This window comes from Anolis carolinensis, chromosome 4 (genome assembly GCF_035594765.1).
Source record: "Anolis carolinensis isolate JA03-04 chromosome 4, rAnoCar3.1.pri, whole genome shotgun sequence".
In the NCBI taxonomy this organism is placed as follows: Eukaryota; Metazoa; Chordata; class Lepidosauria; order Squamata; family Dactyloidae; genus Anolis; species Anolis carolinensis.
In genome coordinates this window covers 57,663,006-57,683,337 of record NC_085844.1, presented here as the reverse complement: position 1 = coordinate 57,683,337, position 20,332 = coordinate 57,663,006, and the positions used below count along the sequence as shown (strand labels likewise).

The 20,332-nt window shown below is 36.7% G+C and overlaps 1 protein-coding gene across 3 annotated transcripts in view; it reads right to left on the bottom strand.

Moving 5' to 3' along the window:
- Positions 1–20,332, bottom strand: part of rock1 (Rho associated coiled-coil containing protein kinase 1) — an 86,695-nt gene that overhangs the window by 32,541 nt on the left and 33,822 nt on the right. For all 3 annotated transcript variants that reach the window (XR_010006016.1, XM_008108647.3, XM_003219652.4), the window contains exons 9-21: positions 19,163–19,254; positions 15,920–16,079; positions 13,518–13,584; positions 12,955–13,043; positions 11,532–11,580; positions 9,601–9,736; positions 9,318–9,409; positions 8,943–9,189; positions 7,274–7,380; positions 4,274–4,424; positions 2,135–2,295; positions 1,176–1,360; positions 682–751 (exon numbers count right to left, since the gene is read on the bottom strand). Coding sequence is in view for 2 of the 3 variants with exons in the window: in XM_008108647.3 (XP_008106854.1) it covers positions 682–751; positions 1,176–1,360; positions 2,135–2,295; positions 4,274–4,424; positions 7,274–7,380; positions 8,943–9,189; positions 9,318–9,409; positions 9,601–9,736; positions 11,532–11,580; positions 12,955–13,043; positions 13,518–13,584; positions 15,920–16,079; positions 19,163–19,254 (1,606 nt within the window). In the remaining variant the exon portion in view is untranslated. The remainder of the gene's footprint in view (positions 1–681; positions 752–1,175; positions 1,361–2,134; positions 2,296–4,273; positions 4,425–7,273; positions 7,381–8,942; positions 9,190–9,317; positions 9,410–9,600; positions 9,737–11,531; positions 11,581–12,954; positions 13,044–13,517; positions 13,585–15,919; positions 16,080–19,162; positions 19,255–20,332) is intronic.

The window sequence follows — 20,332 nt, the reverse complement described above, 5'->3', positions numbered from 1 at the left end:
CCACATCCAGTTTTTTAGTTCTTTTCTAAAGGTAACTAGAGAGGAAGTCTGTCTGATTTCTTTAGGGAAAGCATTCCAAAGCCTCTACATTGCCTCTACTGAAGTGCATACCTGGGTGATATAAAACTGCACCCTGCTTGAGCTAAAGAGCAATGTGAGCACTGTCTTGAATTTTGGTATCAACATGGTCTCAGAACTAAATCCCAGCAAATATCAAAGGACCCTGGATACTTAAAGTTAGATCAGTGTGGGACACAGTAATCAGAAATCAGTAGGTAAAAGAAAGGAAAATTGGGGTTTTTTTATGGAAAGAAAGTAGAAGATGTTGGACAGACAAAACTCATGAATTACTTTCCTGCAGAAGTTGAGATAGGTATGATCAGGCATTTCCTATCTCACTGGGAGATGTGTATTGCCTTTGGGACACTCCCCATACAGGCTTCTCAAGTCAATAAATGTTCTTAGTAGGAAATACAGTTGAAACTGAGGTACACAACATAACCTTTTAGCCCCCTAGAAAAGTATTTTGTGTACAGCTGACTAGAGTCAAGAGTAATCCCACAATTGCAGCATCATATTAAGATCATAAAGGGATATGTAAACAGCTGAGTTTCTATGCAGATTTGTACGGAAACATTACTAATTTTAAAGAATTTAGGTAATATACAAGGGGAAGCTTACAGAAAAATACTGTTCAGCTTCAAGTTGATCTTGTAGTTCACGCATCTGGCCTTCATTCCCTCTGTACTGCCTTTGGGGGGGGAAAAAAACACCCGGATAACAGCACTCAATATATTATTAAAAACTTGATTACCAAGTACTGCTTTGTAAATTTCTTCTCACTTATAATTAACAGACAAAATAATTACATATCCACAAGCTATAAATAATCAAGACACTGGACATTAAAACTTTGCACAAGATAGGAAATCATTAAATATTTTGAACATATAATAATATATTAAAATATAAAAAATATTGTGCTACAAAGACTACAAACCATTAACTCAGAGGGAAATAGAATTCAAAGAGTAGTGATAGTAACAATTACAAGCTTTACAATATCAGTTGTTTCTGACAACATCCAGGATATACAAAAATGTATGTCTATTTTCACAGAGAAAAATATCCACAAATATTTGAAGAACATAGAATGATAATCTCAATGTACTCACTTTGCCAACTGAGCCAGCTCAAATTCTGCTAATCTCTTTGCTTCCAGCAATGTGTTGATCTCCTGCTTAAGCTGCTTCTCTGATCCCTTTAAGCTATCCGCCTCAATAGCATGCATCTTCAGTTCATTCTGTGTCATTACTCTTTTATTTATCTCATGTTCAAGCTGAAGTGTCAGATTCTTAACCTAATCATAGGATAAAATAATTTAGCAAATAAACAGGTTTACAAATGTTTGAATAAATTAGCAATATTTAGTATACATAAAATATTTACTAAAATATAAAATTATGGGGGGAATCAATAAAAGACTATAGCAGATATTTACAATTGTTTAACTTTTATCTTATTGAAAACTACTGCTGAAAAATCACTACAGTTTCAAACATAGGAATCAGGTGCATCTAATTGAAACGCCATTTATAAATTGCCTTCATATCCAGTTGTCTGGCTCCTTTAGCTCTGGCTAACATCTATTCAATAGGAACATCCTGCAGAAGTTTTTCACTTAAATACAGTTCACTATTATCGAGACATTCATTTTTCCATGGTGAGTTTAGGAATGTATCCCCTGAGGATACAGGGGACATACTATAATTTTTCTGTGCTGTGAAGCTTGAACTTTTTTCTCTGTCCCTCTCAAATATAGCAGAAAGATTTGAAATGTTTTATTATGATACTTTCACACTATGGGTTTCAAATACTGCAAACACAGTATGCAATAACGCTTTCCACAGCAAAATGCAATGCACATGAAATTCAATTTACATTTATTAGAAAAGCATTTCAAATTGCTAAACTATTTTTTGGACAATGACTTTAAAATCATGTTATTTGACTTTATAACTGACACTCAAAAGGAGAGGATTTTACCTCCTAAGGAAAAAAAAATTATTTGTAAAATACTTAAAATTATGTTACTTGTGGCACAGAAAGTGATTAAAAACACACTTTTTATTACCTCATCTTCCAGCCTCTCTTTTTGCTCATTCAGGTGTTCCAGTTTCTGCTGAGACTGTTTCAAGTCAAAATCTAGCATGGAACATTGCTTTTCAATCTGTACTATTCGATTTTCTGCCTTTTCTCTTGCTGCTCTTTCTTCTTTCACCTTTTTTTCAATTTCTAAAAATGCAAGATACCACATCTTAGTAAAGAGTCATACTTTAAAATAATATTCTTCTTCTGAATACGGACATCACAGGTTCCAAAAGTATTTAATCAGATAATTTAGGCTGGATAACAGCCAAGTATTAACCAAGCTTGTACTAGTAGCTTCTGATTTAGCTGTTAATTTTAATTACCCCTTCTCCACCTGTCAGATGCATCCAAAATTCTTTGCAACAAATGCTAAAATGGAACATTTTTACTCCACAGAAGAAAATGGGTCAGATTCTATTTAAAGCTGACAAAACGTAAAGCTTCACCACTTTAGTTATGCTAACTATTAGAAATCAAAGGTGAAAAGTAACAGCCAGAGACAGCTGTTGCTGGATACCTTACATAATGTTGGAAACAGTAATTACACTGACATAACCACCCAGAGGAGTCTGATGTCTCACATTCATATTATGGAAAATGACTACACTCACTCAAAAGACTAGTGAATAGACACTGAGAACTTGATTAGAAACTAAGAGGTTTATTTACTGCATTATCCTATTCCCTTAGTAGCCAACCAGAGGCCAAAGGGAAGTCCAAATGCTGAAAATTAGAACAGCAAATACCATATTTACTTAAATTAATCCATAAATTGCTTAGACAAAATGAAGATATGCATTATATTCAATGGTGCATTACAGTCACACCTAAATCTTGCCTATGCCCCTCTGTTCGGCTGCGACTAGCAAACTCGACAGCCTCAGGCCATGAGGGAGGCCAGTTGGGAAGCTGTACCCCTACACTAAGCTGAGGCTGGTAAGTTCATCAGGCTTGGCATGGCGGGGGGCACTACTTCTCTTCTCAGCTGAGAAGCAAGGAGAAGCTGCACCCTCACCCCCCCCCCCAGCTGAGAAGGGGCGCAAAATGGATGGCAAATCAATTTTTGGTAATGTGTGCATTACAATAGATGACACTAGACTCGAGTAAATATGGGTAGTAATGGCAGAGACAGATTGCCTTTGATCCCAACAGTATCAGGTAGTCCAGCTTACTTGTCCGAACGTGTCTCCCACTATGACCCATCACAGAATCTAAGATCCTCCGGGGAGGCCCTGCTCTCGGTCCTGCCAGCCTCACAGGTGCGGCTGGCGGGGACGAGGTACAAGGCCTTTTCAGTGGTGGCCCCCCGCCTATGGACCACCCTCCCAAACGAAATTAGACAGGCTGCCTCCCTCCTGTCTTTCCGAAAGAGAACAAAAATGTGGTTATGGGATCAGGCATTTGAGCATGAGTAGCAGTAGAATCGCGATATGAATATATGACTCACTGACAGACCCCCACCTGGACATGAAAAGCACCTTAAATGTATATTTAAATGTATAATTATGTAGGTTTTTAATGTATATTTTAATTTTTATTGTAACTTTTTAATTTTGAAAGACTTCTAAATCTGATCTAAACTGTTTTTCTGATGTATATGTTTATATTGTAAGCCGCCCTGAGTCCCCTTGATGGGTGAGAAGGGCGGGGTAGAAGTGATGTAATAAATAAATAAAATAAAATAATCACTAAAAGTATTAATCCCTAGGAAACAATTCAATTCTTTTTTTTTTAAAGTCATCGAAGCTGGGAGAATTCATCACATCATGTTATGGTCAATTACACAGCTCAATTTGCACAGTATCAGAACTTTCACTAGTGTTAGTATTATTTTTTCTATTGCAAGAGGTTTTGTGTACAGAAAAACAGTGAAGATTGTATTTAATACTGATATTGCTGATGGTTTTTCTCATTTTTAATACAGACTATTAAACATTATACTATAACTGCTTCCATCAGAAATACTGGTATATTTGTTTTGCTTCAGAAACTGTATATAGTAGGGAGATTTCAAGGTGTGTCTAATTTATATCTACCCCACACCGACTTATAGTACCATTTAATTGCTCATTTATCTCACGTTATTTTAATCATATATATCCAAAGTTATATAAGAACTTACCACACATTGCAACTGATTTCGCCTCTTCTATTGACTGATGTTTGTCAGTCAATCGGGCTTTATTTATATTATGCTCATTTATTTCTTGATCCAAACGCTGTTGTAACATTTTAAGTTTGTAGTTTAGATCTATTTCTAAATTATTCTTTTCCTGCAAAGAATGTTATAAATCAGATTAGAAACAATATAACATACTGATTTTGACAAACGTTCAGATTTCATGACATTCCTCAATGCCTCTTAGTTTTTTCTCTAAGTCATTATATACTGAACATCATATGGTTCATAGTATACAATTTACGATAGCAATGAATAATTACACCCCCACATGTAACTTACCAAATATTCATGGTAAAATATCAACATATTAATAACGGCACATTGGGACTTGCTGGGAAGGACCATTATAGATGTCGAGAAGTAAACATCCATGGCTGACAAGGGATCATGTGAATTTCTTGTTGAAATATTTAGCAATATATCCCTAGCTCCTCTCCTAAGTTCATTTTCCAAAGCCAACCACAAAAAGAAGTTAAAAAAAATAAAGCACCAAGCGAAAATAGAAGAGAGCCAACACAATACTGGGTAAGGATGTCTCCTACATGGAAAATAATTATTTTTATGGTAGTCCCTAACACACCATTCTGTCAGCAGAAAAGAAGCCATACATGGTATTTTTTCAAGCACTAGCAGTACTAAAGAAGGGGCAACAGCTAGAAAAATGTAGTGAAATCTTGGATCCTGAGAGAGGGTAAAATGACATAAATAAGATCTCTGAGCAGGGAATGTGAATTCAACCAGAGTGAAACCAAGTCCCTGCCAAATTTGCAGAGGGAACGATTACACAGATAGAGCTCCCTACTTGCTGATGTAACAACAGTCAAAATAGAGTCTTTACATTCAACTTTAGTCTGAAGAGGCTCAAAAAGTACAATACTTAAGGCATTTAGCACTTGGTACAGAATTTATGAAACAAGCAGTTTACTGTTTGGGGAAGTAGTGTTACACCAGGGTGTGAAGAAAGGGAACACTTTCTTGAGAGTGGTACATCTGAGGCTAGGAGAGTGTTAGGTTTCAATCTCACATCCAACCCAACCTGAGAATACTTCACTACCTGGTTGGAATAGATCAAGGCTAAGTAACCTTTCCAGCCAGATTCCAACTACAATCAGTTAAGGTCTGGATGAAGCACAGGGCCTGTATGAGGAACCAATGTGAGGAACCATGCTCTTTCCATGGCTAGGAAAAAAATGTTAGTATACCTTGCCTCCTAAATTATATATAGTTGCAGCCAAATTATACTATGAGTTGTTTCTATCAGTAACTATATTCCTTGGGCCGAGATGCCTTGATGAAGGATTCCCAGCCTATTATTTGTCATAAGCAGAACCATGGGACAATCTTTTTAAAAGAATGCTTTCTATTAAGTTGTGTATTTTTGTTGTTGCTGTTGTTCACTATAGGAAGAATACCTAAGCAGTGGATTGTGTCTTAGTTAAAGACTCTAGGTGAAGATTCAATCCTAATATTGGAAGGAAGGGAACTGAGTAACATTCCCATCTCAAATGTCAGGGACTGCCCCCGAACTCAATGCCTGAACTGGATTCTCCATATTGGGATGCGGGGAAACATTTATGGGAGAAAGAAGGAGGCAGAAGTAAATAATTGTGTTACAAAGTGATGTTGAGAAAAACAAAACAGTCACCATGTGAGGAAGCAGGAACATATTTGCACCTTCCTGGCAAGCTATCTAAAACAATTGATTAACTAAGTATGATGAGAGAAGTTATGAGACCAGAAAAAATGTCATCATTTGGACAAGAAAATTAGTACACAAATTCAGCCAGCTTTTCCTTCTCTCCATCCAGATCCTTCGAACTTTCCACTTCTCCTAGATAGCCCCTCAAGGTCACCCTTCTAAATCAATCAAGCTGGATCCAGATACATAGCTTCAAGGAGGACAGTGTTTGTTGCTATGTTCAAAGAAACTGCTGCAGTGTCCAGAAACAGGAGACAGCCAGAGTAGCAGAGGAGGCATTGTGCAAGAGCTGGGAAAAGAACAACTGTTTCTGGCTGGGAGTGGAGAGTGGCATGTGTGCACCTCCTGAACAACATGGACATATTTCTTGTGTGAGTTAGGGCCTCAATCTGAGGAAGATTTGTATTATTTTGTTTTGCTCTAAATCTTGGCAGAGACTTTACCCCTGCAGGGCATAAAGGAGGAAGGAGGAGAAGCTTAAAGATTAAAGTAAGAGGGAAAGAGAAAAATGAGGGCTGTTGTTGGGTCTTCCAAGAGAAAAAAGCAGACTGGGGAAAGGAAAAAAGAATAACAGGAAATAATGAAGATGATAGTGAGAGAAAGCAGTTAAGGGTATATGACCTGATCTACAGCAAAAGAAAAAAACTTGTGGGAAGAGGTTGAGGTCTAGTCAAAAATTTCAACAAAGACATCACATGCTCCTTTGACTACCCTGGACAGGAGGAAATTTAAATTTATCCCTAGAGGGTTCCTTCTCTAGCAACAGATAATGTATTATTTCCAAATATAAATAATTGAGAGTTCTTCGCAGCTTTGCCCTGAACCACTTTTCTGTTATCTTTCTGTGTGACCATGTTGTATCTACAAATTAATGGTGACTTAACTCTTATGATTTAGAAATGAAAAGACTTTAGGATTACAGAATTTCTTTTATATTCTATTAGAACTCTGAAGTTCATGTCTTTCAGGTTTTCTTTGACTCAGCAAACAATTAGTGGGGATAGTTTTTTCAGGCACTTAGGAATTGGAAAGCCTTGCTTACTTATTGAAAACTACTAGATTGCAATATTTTACATTTCGAACACACAATTTCATAAAATAACCTAATAAATGATGATTTGTACAAATCTTAAAAATTATTCAAGCACATCCATATTTAATATTTTCCTGCCAAAGATGTAACCAAAGATTTACATTTTTCATATGTAATAACTTATTTTTCACCACTTTCGCTACTTTACCTTTTCAGAATGATTAAGCATGTCCTGGGCCTGTTTTCTTTCTTCTTCTACTCTTTCAAGATTGTTCTTTATACTTTTGATTTCTTCTTGCAATGAGGTAATCCGAGCTATATTAACAATCACATAATTTTATTTGCTATGGTAACTACACACAAAACCAACCATAAAACCAGCAACAAAGACTTCTAGAATTCATAATAAGGCAAGCACATATGTGCACAAGCAGGTTTTCATATATATTCCTAGCTGGACAAACCACTACAAGTCCAAATTAGTGCTAGCTGTACCTTTTCTTTGTGTGATCCAGACATAATGGATTGTCCAAGCAAATCCTCTATTAAAATCTAAGTGAATCTATCAATTGTTCAAATTGGGCACTAGGAGAGCTGGATTTAATCCCTCTCCCACTCTTCAGTGAGTAGAAAAAGTGCATTTTTGCCTGTTTTGCTTTTTGTTGTTTGTTTCTGCTCATGAGATCTTGGCTTGCAGTACTTATTCACAACTAGATCCAATGCAGAAATATCCCATCACTTTCAACACAGAAATTTTCCATCAATTTCTAAAAGATTTCGTTTCTTCAGCAATGTAGACAAATTGCATAATATGTTCTAATGGCATTAAAATTGTTTTATATATAAAAAATAGAACAAGAGGGCTAGTTCAACTAGTAGGTTCACTCCTCCTATCAAATCCTGCCCTCTATCCCTCCCCATCTCAGGTCAGGGATTGGTAAAGTGAAGTAAATTCTCTCTACTTAAACAGAAGAGAAATTAAGGCTGCCAAACATTTATTCTACATGCTAATAACATGCTAACTTCTTGGGATTCCCTCTGCCTCAGTTCACTTTCACGGGAAGATACCATCAAAATTGAAAATCTGCACATGAGATTTCCAGCATGCCTCCCAGTCTCCAAAATACATAGTTGATTTGTGAGGTGCATATTGGGAAATGTGTCATGAATCATGATGTCTACTGACAGAGAGAAAATTCTCAGAAATGAATCATATATTGATAGATCATATTCTATCTTTTTCATTCCTTTCCTCTAATACTAGATCCCTATATTAGAGGAATTAGGGTGGGTGGGAGTAGGGGGATATGAGTTTTAAAGGCCATTTTAATGTATTTGCTGTATTTAAATTCTGTTTTTACCACACTTATTATTTAATTATTTTTTAACTTTTGTAATACTCTTTTTAAACTATTTAGTGTGGGCAGATGTTAGCCGCCTTGAGTCCCCATGGGGAGAAAGGCAGGAAATAATAATAATAATAATAATAATAATAATAATAGTAATAATAATAATAATAATAATAATAATAATAATAATAATAATAATATGCACGTGCTGCACAGCTTATTGCAAATGCCAAGGCTCTTTATAGGAAAAATGCAGTTAGGTGAAGAATACCACCATATTCTGCAGCAAAACAAGAAACAGTGTGCACTGAAAGTCTACTTCAAATTTAGAATATGTATCCATAAAAGTTCTATTAGAAATCAGATAAAATATGGCAGATTTAGGAAGCTGGCTTCTTTCACCAAGTTAAAATGTCACCTAAATTAGTAAATATATTCTTAGGGGCACCATCATGATAGCTTCAAATTATGCTGCCAGAACCATTTTAATTTTGTGTTTAATACATTACATTGATAGAAATTGATTACCTTGCATCTCTCCAATAATTTCAGATCCATGGCTCCTATCCCTTCGTTCTACTTCCAGTGCTGCTTGCAGTTGATAAAAATCCTTTTCCAATTGTAATTTTGAGCTCTCCAGGATTCTGCATCTCTCTTGCATTTCCCTATTTAGGGATTCGAACTGACTTACTGATTTGCTCATTTCTGTATGACTTTTTCTCAACCTTGCTGCAGTATCCGACTCTGTCCGCAGTAAATCATTGGCCTCTTCAAGCTGGAGTGAGTAGGAAGAAAAAAGGTAACTGACAAAAATATACAATGAACACATTCAGTTCTGTTCCATACATCCAAAAGGAATATAATTGAGGAGGAAAACAACTCCAACTACAGAAAATTACCTACCTGCTTTTGAAGCTGTGTTATTTTTTCATTTGTAATATGTGAATGCTGGCTGATTTTTTTAAAATCCTCCAACTGATCTTTTAATGTTGACACTTGAGTAAAAGGAAAACAGATATGAACATGCATCTCACATGAAGAGCTATTTTATATTATTCTTATACAACAAAAGCATCACTGTATTGTGATCTACATAAACATAAATGTATCTAAATCGCAATCTGAAAATACTTCAACGTTTTCATACTATTCAAGAAGCAACTTATGAAAAAGAAATAAAGCTTACCTTCATTTTCTACATTACGGCGTTTCTCATTCTCTTGTTCACATTTTCGTTGATATTCGCTTATTCGGTGCTGCAGAAGCATATTTTCTTTCTCAACCTGTGTAACTGTCAATTCCAAATTTTTTCTCTGGTTGGCCTATAAGTTTTAAACTGTTCTTTAATTTTTAGCACGTCAAATTATTTTAAAAACATGTACAAGCATTAATTATTTGAAGCAGTAAATCATTTGTTTTATTTTATTCAGAAGTTTTATCTTTGCACTAAAATTGTAAAGTAAGTGATATTTAGGAAAGAAAACGCTCATAAAGGTTATATATAACTGCTAACCAAGTGTCTGTCAATATGACTGACGAAAGGATGTAAATAGGCAATTGAGCAGGATGGAGAATTAAGAAAATAATCTGTCCCTTATAACACCATTATTACAATAGAGAGTGCATCCCTCTTACTGTTTCTTCAGCAATAGACTATTACACTAAACTACCTGTTTCCCTTAATCAGACATGGCACTTACATTTCAATCCATTCATCAGCTTTCAGAGAAACTTCCATGCTCCCCCTTCCCCTTAGCAATCATTTTTATTTAATTAGGAACAGAATTGCATTATCAGCAAGATCATGTGTTTTTTTCGTGTTGGGGCAACTTGAGAAACTGCAAGTCACTTCTGCAAGGACATTATCCAGGGGACGTCTGGATGTTTTACCATCCTATGGGATGCTTTTCTCACGTCCCCTGCAAGGGAAGCTGGAGCTGACAGATGGGAACTCACTCCACTCCCCGGGTTTGAACCACATAATTCAATACTGTTTTTTGGAATCAACTTTTGAGTGAGAACCTTTCTGTATACAGCAAAACAAAAAATCACAAAGATGGGTTCTAGGTAAATACTGAAATTGTTTTTTGTATTTAAAAGAAAAGGATTCTAAAAATCTGATTTCCCCACTACACACATTCCTAAGAAAACACTTAGAACTCTTATGCTGATGCCTCAGAAAAAACTGCCTCACTACAACAAGCCTGTCAATTAGATGAATGGAAATTTTCACTTTCTTTGTTTTAAATTAACCACCTTTATTGTACAAACACAAGATGGAGTTTATTATAGTTTCTTTCAAATAAACCATCCCAAAGCATGGTTTATGAAGGTGGCTTGTTTCACCTAGCTATGTTTAAAATGGAAGCAATGTTTCTACTGATGCTGGAGGAAAGCAGAAGGTGGACTGTTTAAGCCCAGGGTCATTTGCATAATGCTACACCATAATTTTGCACTGGCAATATATCTGGATGCGTTTTATGCATTTTTGCTGTATAGAGCATATCAGCTTTTGTAACTCTTTTGCAATACATTGTATACAATATACTTCCAAACCACAAACCAGCAAATAGGAATACAGGCAGTCCTCGAGTTACAAGCATCCAACTTCCAGATGACTTACAGCTAAGAATGGGGGCAAGACAACAGGAAGTGAGAGAAATCTGTCCCAAGGAAGGGAAATTCACCCCTGAAAGAGTTATCATGGGGGAAAGGTATATCCACTGAAGCTTTATCACCAATCTTTTTTTTCCATGACAAGCCAAAATTTTCAAAATCCAATTATTACAGGGACAGAAAGTGAGATGGAATCTTCTGAACAGGGGCACAAACAGCAAAATAAACATCACAGTTAACCCTTCCCTCTGCTACCCAAAAATAATATATATATATTTATTTTGGCTAGAGTTATACTTCTAAAAAGTACCTGTTCTGACTTACATACAAATTAAACTTAAGAACAAACCTACAGAAACTATCTTGTTCATAACTTGGGGACTGCCTGTACTTACCAAACACTCATACCCAGTTCAGTATTTAAAAAGTACCTGAAAATACAATTACTGTAATTGTTAAAAAGAAATTATCATGCTGACTAAAACAAACAAATTCACTTACCTCTTCATCCAGTTCCTTCATTATCTTGTCTAGTTTAATGTTTGATGTTCTAAAAATAAAATAATGTAATATTTTTTGCTTCAATTTGAGTTTAACATCTGTGTTCAAACATTTCAGCAAAAACTTAAGTACATGGCCAAGAACACAGTATCCAAACTCTCTGTTCCCAAAATGTCTCATTTAACTCAAGGTAAACTGCAGCAATGTACATGAAGAAGGCTGCATAATCCAAGTCCATTGACCACAATCATGGAGCAGTAGGGGCACAGAACTAGCTACTGTTAACCTATGCTGCTACTCTACCTAACCTTTACCCTATATGTTGCTACTAAAAGCTATTACAAGCTCATGTGAAACTTTCTTCACATATGCTACCACAGAGCAAATTTAGGAAGTCAATGACATGCATTGTTATCCTCAGAATAGGAATTGTAAGGCAAATTAGGTTAAACGGGCAATATCAGACAACTAGTATTTTTGAAAAGGACCTCTTTTCTTAGCTCTTTGTGAAGCTGCATGTATTCTTTTATGCATTCTATTCACTTCTCTCTCAGCAAAAAATGAAATGTGTTGCTCCTAATATCACTATACTGAAAGTCAAAATATATATCCAATAGCTACATACAACACAAATCTTGAAAGACCAACCATACATTCTGACTCTGTTGTAAAAAGTGGGTTTTGAACTAGAAAGTGGCTTCCCCTCTAAGGGGCATGAATGGCAATTTTGATGCATTTTATTCCCCGGGTTGTCTGTCCCTAGGACTGAACATCATCTCAAAAGTCGTTCTTGACAACATGACCCCTCCTGACTCCCGACTTGTCTTTTCTGGACAAAGATAGTAAACTTCCACTGTTGGGAGTCCTCATTCATGTTTCAGAGACCATATGCATTATTTAACAGCCACAACTGCAAGCTTTTCAAAATGATTTCTGACCCCTTTCAATTTTATTTTTGAGGTTGCTGCTCTTTTACATTTTCCAGCATTTTGACCATGCATGTGGTCCTTGGAGAGCGAGACAAAAGTGGTCATCAACATGGCTATAATTGCCCATCTGTGTAAAGTGAAGACAGTCTGCGCTTTGTCAGCTACTCTTCTTGTATACTGGTACAACAAATGAGGGTGGAACAGAGCAAAACCATGGCTTACCCTGATATAAGAAAAGGGCCAATGCATATTACCTTTGTGTAAAACCTGTTGTGAAAATTAACTAGAATAACCCCATTTAATCAATTGGATTTGCCCATTTGTTGAGTCACCATTCAACCATTGATTAACTGGATATAATCTCAATTGCGAGTAACCAAAAGGATTCCGGCCGTGTTTGACTGCATTGAGTCCCTTGGTGCACACATATTAACAGTTGTCCAGTATCATATATATACAACTGATGTGTCTGAAGTTTTGAAAACATCAATCACCTAAATTTTTCTTCCATTTCATCTTTCAGTTGCATTTCATTATGTAGCTGTTCTTCAAGTTGATAGATAGTTTTTTGCAAAGGTTCCAGCTATAAATATAAAAGAACAGAAACTGTTAAATGAGACATTGCATAAGTCAAAACATACAATTGATTTGAAAAATATTTATTATCTCTATAATGTCTCTTAAAGGACAAAATAAGATAGCAAATGTTACAATCTGATTAACAAATCAGTACAGACATATTTTGATTAACAGTAAAGGACACACTTGTCTACTTTCGAGACAAATGCTACTCCAATGATATATGGGTTAGTAGCAAAGAAAAAAATGTTTTGTCTTTAAAATCTTTGCTAAGTTTTAATACTTTTTATGTCACATTTCCTTCAATATTTTGCTAAAACATATGAATATGAATATTTTGATTTAAATCTATTTTGAATTAATTTAAGCATTAAAAAGCAAATCCAGCAAAAGTATTTAACAATTTAATTGAACTATTTTACAAATGTTTGCTTGGAAGAAAAAACTGATTATGAAGAAAAGCGTTTAAATGCCATACCAAACTTTTATCTACATTAGTGCTTGCTCTGTTGTCATTAGAATTTGCTGTGCAACTGGATAAATACCTGGAAAAGCAATGATAATTTATTTTAAATATGTAAAAGAACTGTTTACTATGCTGTCAAAGCAAGAAGTAACATACAGGACGCTGGATTCAATGATGCATGACGAATGGACAATACTAGAAAGAACTATGCAAAAAACATAATTTAATTCAAGCTATGTCAAAAAAGTGATTTTCTTGTAGTATTGTTAGGCAAATCATAAATGACTACCAAAACACTTTTTAAAAGTTCAGGAATATATTTATTTTTATATTCAGTTATTTACTGAATTTATATCCCACCTTTCTTGGGAAACTGATTAGCTGCTGAGGAACAGGCTTTTGGGAGGACGCTGTACATTTTCTTTTTTCTCTTATTAGCTTTTAAATGTTTTTAATTATTTAGGTGACTATTATAACCTTCTTGTGTTTTAATATCTTTCTTAGCAGGGCTTTGGTAATATATGCTTTAAAAAAATTAACCGAGAAGAGGGCAGAATTTTGATAAACTTGTTCTTGATCCATAATAAATGCTGATTTTTTTCTGAAATCTGATTTTTAATAATCAGAACCACTTTTCCTGTCATTAGAAGACAGAATGACTAAATTGAGATTTTCATTCTCATTGAAAAGCAGGGCTCCTTGGAAAAAACAATAAACGTGAGAAAAATTGACAGCAGTACTAAGGAAGGAAGATCATGTCACAGGTGGACTGATTCAATACAGAAAGCTGCAATCTCGAGCATATAAGAAGCCAGGGCTCTTAATAGGATCTTGGGGAAGATGTTCATCCACTGGATTATCATAAATCAAAGCCAACATGATGATAGCATATAGCAGGAGCAGCTTTCATTAAATGTTGTAGCTTTTTAACACATTTGTAGCTGAATTGATATACCGTATTTTTCGCTTTATAAGACGCACTTCCCCCCCCCCCCCAAAAATAGAGGGAAAAAGTCAGTGCGTCTTATAAACGCAATATGACCTCACTTAAATATTTTCAAAGGCCTGGGCCTCACAGCCACTTCCCTCAGCTTAAGAAGCAAGTCCTCCGAGCCACGCGGGAGGCCCTCGTTCCTCCTTTCAGTCCTCTCGCTCCCCCCTTCTGTTTCAAGATGGTACGGCCCATGCCTTAGCGCACACTCACCCGGGCTGCCTTCACCGGCTTGCTTTGGGGGACGACGAAGGGAAAGGCGTTTGCCGCGAGGCCTCGCCCCCCTGGGGCTGCGGTGCCGGCTTTGGCGCCGCCGGGTGCATCCTTGGCCGCCTTCGCACTTTGCCCACCATGGCGGCCCGGAGAAGGAGAGCACGAAACCCAGGGAGGCAGCAAGCGAGCGAGGGAAGCTCAAGGAGGACAGAAAAGGAGATTCCCCTGCGCGCTGGCTCAAGGCTTCCCCTCGGAAACACGATGTCTGGAGGCAAGGTTCCGCCCTGCCTGTTTATACCGCGAAGCAGAAGCTTCTGCTGGTTGCTATGGGAACCCAGCCCGGCTGGCCTAGCTGCCTCCTTCTGAGACAGGCGCCTTAATAATAATAATAATAATAATAATAATAATAATTTTCCTCCTCTGAAAACTAGGTGCGTCTTATCATCAGGTGCGTCTTAAGCGAAAAATACGGTAGGTAGGCAAGAGGTCCATTTGCCTCATGACCCCCTGAAGATCACATACCTCACTATCTTGCCAAAGGGCTCTCTGTTTTTTTCTTTAGTTACTCTCAAACAGGAACAGGAAGTGATTTTAGGTCACTTCCAGTGATATTTTTGAGAGGGATTCTGGTGGGAGAATGAGGTATTTGGGAGTGGTGGGCTTTTTGCATGACTATCAAGGCAACAAACACGCAGAATTATAGCACTTTTAAAAAGTGTGGGTCACGGATAGCAAGAGACCCACCAGCTATACTTTCCCCTTTTTGGAATTGCAGCGTATCACAACACAGAAAGCATAGCATCTAGGATATTATCCTATACCAATGATGGGCAACCTTTTGCACTTGGTGTGTCAAAATTCACCAAAAAACCTAGCATGACTTGGGTGGTGTGTCACTTCAAGAAAAAAACCCATAATTTCGCAATATTTATAGTTTAAATAACAACAATATATACCAAATTTGGCCACAAAAGACATTAGTCATCCAATCAATCTGCATGCGGCAGCGTGGCACAGTATTTGAAAATGATTCCTTAATTGTTGTTCAACTTAATTTCAATAAAGTTTTCAAATCTTTTTAAAAACTTTGGATGGCTAAAACCTTACTATGCAGACAGGTTTTAAAAGAGGACAGTTTTTAAGAATGAACCAGAGAGCATTTTGATTTTAAACAAATCAGTGTTTTTATCAGAACATATATAATACTTACTGGTGGTTACTGTAGTAAGTAAATCCTACAAATGGCAATTGGTTTCCAACAAATGCTTTTGGTATAGGAAATGTTTCTTCTTCTCCTTTGTCTTCTTCCAAATCATCAAAGTTACTAGTGTCAATATCACTACTTAAATCAGGCACAACAGGTGCAACAGCTACCAATAAAAGAAAGAAAAATTGCTGAACTGCTGATTAAAATCTGTACATTAGATCACACACAATAATATTCAAACTCTTTAGGCAGCACAGGCATTAGATAACACCACTGCTGCACATTTAAAATTCAAAACATTAAAACTTGCCACATTCAGTCGTACAGATACTCAATTATCAGAGAAACTGTACTTCAAAAAGTACAGATTTGTCATTCAACAGACCTCAGTTTAACAAAACCTCTTGCTAAGATATTTTTGTTATGATCAAAAAGTGTTACATTTGATCATGTTTGGAGCAGCCTTTCCTCCTTTTTGCAGTTACATAGATATATAAGCCCTGAAAGATTCCTAAACCTCCTCTCATCTAAAGATCCCAGGGTGGTATAGAAAGTAATGGTCTAATAACAACAACAAGATATAATATAATATAATCTTTATTATATATATAAAAGAGTGATGGAATCCCAGCGATGGACAAAACAAGAAAACTAAACACCCCACAACCTCGAAAACTGACAGCACAACCCCTCATCCACGCCTCTACATTCATACAACAAAGGGAAAAGAAAAATAAAGTCCTAATTAGAGGGAGAGGAATAATTGTTTTTATCCAATTGCTGCCAGTTAGAAGGCTAAGCTCCGCCCACTTGGTCTCCTAGCAACCCACTCAGCCCAGGGGACAGGCAGAGTTAGGCCTCACTTAGGCCTCTTCCACACTGCCTATAAAATACAGATTATCTTATTTCAACTGGATTATATGGCAGTGTAGATTCAAGGCCCTTCCACACAGCTATATAACCCATTTAGAATCTTATATTATCTGCTTTGAACTGGATTATCTTGGCTCCACACTGCCATATAATCCACTTCAGTGTGCATTTTATACAACTGTGTAGAAGGGGCCTCATATAATCCAGTTCTAAGCAGATAATATAAGATTATAAATATCCAGTACAGCCTCACTTATCCAATATAAACAGGCTGGCAGAACGTTGGATAAGTGAATATGTTGGATAAGAAGGGATTCAGGAAAAGCCGATTAAACATCAAATTAGGTAATCATTATACAAATTAACCACCAAAACATCATGTTATACAACAAATCTGACAGAAAAAGTAGTTCCATGCGCAATAATGCTATGTAGTAATTACTGTATTTACAAATTTACCACCAAAATATCACAGTGAATTTAAAACACTAACTACAAAAACACTGACTACTAAAAGGCAGACTGCGTTGGATAATCCAGAACATTAGATCATTACTATTACTATTACTATTATTATCATTATTATTATTATTGTGTTACTGTGAACCATGAAAATGAATACAATCTGGCTCCAAGTATTCAAAAACACTAAAATCGGAATATATAAAAATTACTTTGGAATAATAAAACCAAAGAAATTTGGTATAATGACCTTGGAGGAGTCTACAGACAACGCCAGCTCTTCGGCTTAGAAATGGACATGAGCATCAACCCCCAGAGTCAGACACGACTAGACTTCATGTCAGGGGAAAACGTTTACCCTTTACCTTAACTACCACCAATTCCTCAATACGTTATTTCCCATACCACCATACTTCGCCACAGCAACGCGTGTGTATAGTATAGTATAATATAATATATAATATAATATAAAATAAAAACCAAACAAATGCAATAAAAACAAAACACAGGTTAATAAAACATATAATAAAAACTGACAGAATAAACTGTCAAGCTGATCAAAGTGGTTTTAACTTGTAAATAGCATCAAGCTGGTGCCATTAGCACTTCTATATTCTAGAATGTTCCTCAAAAAGAATACGTTCTAGTTTATTATCATATAAAGGACTAACAGAACTGAGCTCCTCCTATACATGTTAAGACAGAGACATGCTAGTAAGATACTAGTTTAAGCATCTGAGCCACAAGCTGCTAAAACTTTAGAAGCTGAAACAGCATCTGGCGCTGGGCCCAGATGCAAACAGGAAATCATGGCAACTCTTCCAGGATCGGGCTCAAGTGTACTTTGATTTGGTCTTTCCACAACTGTTAACTATATAACATAGAGATGTTGAACGCAGGCCTGTAGCGAGGGGGCGGTTTTAGGGGTTCAACCCCCCCCCCCCCCGAAATTTTTCAGGTTATAAAAAAAACCTGGTTTACTCATGAATTTCAACTGGTTAACCAAATCCCCATGCTAAGTCTATGAGACACAAAACATTAAGAGTCCCTCCAGGCACTATCTCAAGCAGATATTGACAGGTTTGTAGCGGGGAGGAGTGTGTGCTAGGGGTTAAACCTCCCCTCCCCCAAAAAATTGTTTTCTGGCTACGGCCCTGGTTGAACGTGTTGCTCACAAGGCTGTTTTTTGATGTTTTACTTCCAGCCACCATTTTAAGACAGACCATAGAAGAAAACAGAAGTACAGTAGAGTTCCCATTATCTGACTTCCGGTTAACGACACACAGTATTATCCAAGGCGCTGGGGGCTGCCTGTATTAGCATAACAGAATGCACACAATGCACTGGAGGAGCTCTTCCAGGGGGTGCAAAGGGAGGCCAAACTCAAGAGGCGCCCTTTGAGCAACTTTTAAAACTTCTCTCTCCAGAGGCAGGCTCCGAAGGAAAACTCCATAGAAGTTTTTTTTTCCCCTCGCCTCTTTTCCTCACCTTTGAGGATCTCAGAGGCTCCCCCCAGCTGCTCTAAGGCATCGGGACGGGGTCCATGCAGAAGAGGGCACGGAGATGTGAGGAGGCTCAGGAGGAAGCTGACACCTCCACCGCCCTCAAGGTTGTCTCTGTGTGTGTATGTGCACACATACACACACACACACACTGTCTCTCTCTCTCTCTCTCTCTTTTTCTCCCTTCATTAAATTGTCAGTGGACACAGTGAATGAATAAAAGGGTTTTTCAAATCTTGTTCTGTGTGCTACACACTACTGTTTTTATTTTCATAGTTTTCCACTGCAAAGATAATGATTTTGTTGTAATATGCAGAACAAACATTTAACAGAAGCTTCAAACACTTCAGATGAATAGGTAACATCCAGAAAAAGTTATACAGTGCTACCTCTACACAGAGATACTTACTGTCTCTAAGATTTTCCCATGACCACTGGTCATTTTTGAAAAATGGGTGTCGCTTGATTTCTTCCACGCCATTTCGGCCTAATCTAACTTCCCTGTAAATATAAATCATTTTTGATAAACATATGAGAACTTGGGAAACAAAACTGTAAAATCCAAATTTGGGGAACAAATATCCTCAACCACAAGTCAATTATCTTTTTTTTTAAGAATGGAAAGACTATTCAGGAGTAAAGAACAAGAAAGACAATAATGCATACTAACTATTTTTATTGGAAAATATTTGAAAAATTGCATGCATCTAAGAGTGTGAGTAATAAGGAGGGCACCACCCTTAGGAAAAAATAAAACATTCACCCTTTCTTGGGTGTTTTTTCCTTGGGGAAACAATATGTGAACCTACAAGGATGTCGAGAAGCTTGAGAGACTTTGATCACAATCAGCTGGGTAATTGTAAGGGAGGTGTGTGGACAGGATGGGGCCGGGGAGAGATTGAAAAAGGAAACATGGAGAAGATAAAGAGAGATGAGGACCAAAAAGGATGGGAAGATTTGCCATTAAATCTGTCTGCTACAAAGACAAAATAAGATATTTTGTGAATATTTTGAAAAGCTTGCCGGCTTTTGTTTGAGAACGATCAGACAGAGTTTGATGTTTTAAATTTTTTATAATTGTGTAAAGGTGATATACAGAATATAAAAGAATGTAAAAGAAAATAAACAAAATAAAGGAGGATTAGATAATGAGAGATCACCATCGGGCCCCTGGTTGAGAACTATTTTAGATCTGGGATCTGCTAGTTCATCTCAGCCCAGTTACCATCATTAGCCACACAACTAAAACCCACAACTTTGTGAACTCTAGTTGGCTCTGTAGATTAATGTGGATGTTTGGGCAGACTCTAAGTCATCATATAATGTTTTTTACTATCTGCCCTGAGTCCCCCTGAGGAGATAGGGCAGAATACATATAAATTTTATTATTATTACTATTATCATCAAATACGCATAATATAAACACATCTGTCTACCACACTCACCCCACTCCCCCACCCATAAACAACCACCCATGACTTCTGACACCACTCAATGTGAAAGTAATATCTCATTAAAATATACCCTTATCTTTATATTAATAACTTCCTCTTGTTGCTATTGTTGCTTACCTTTGTAT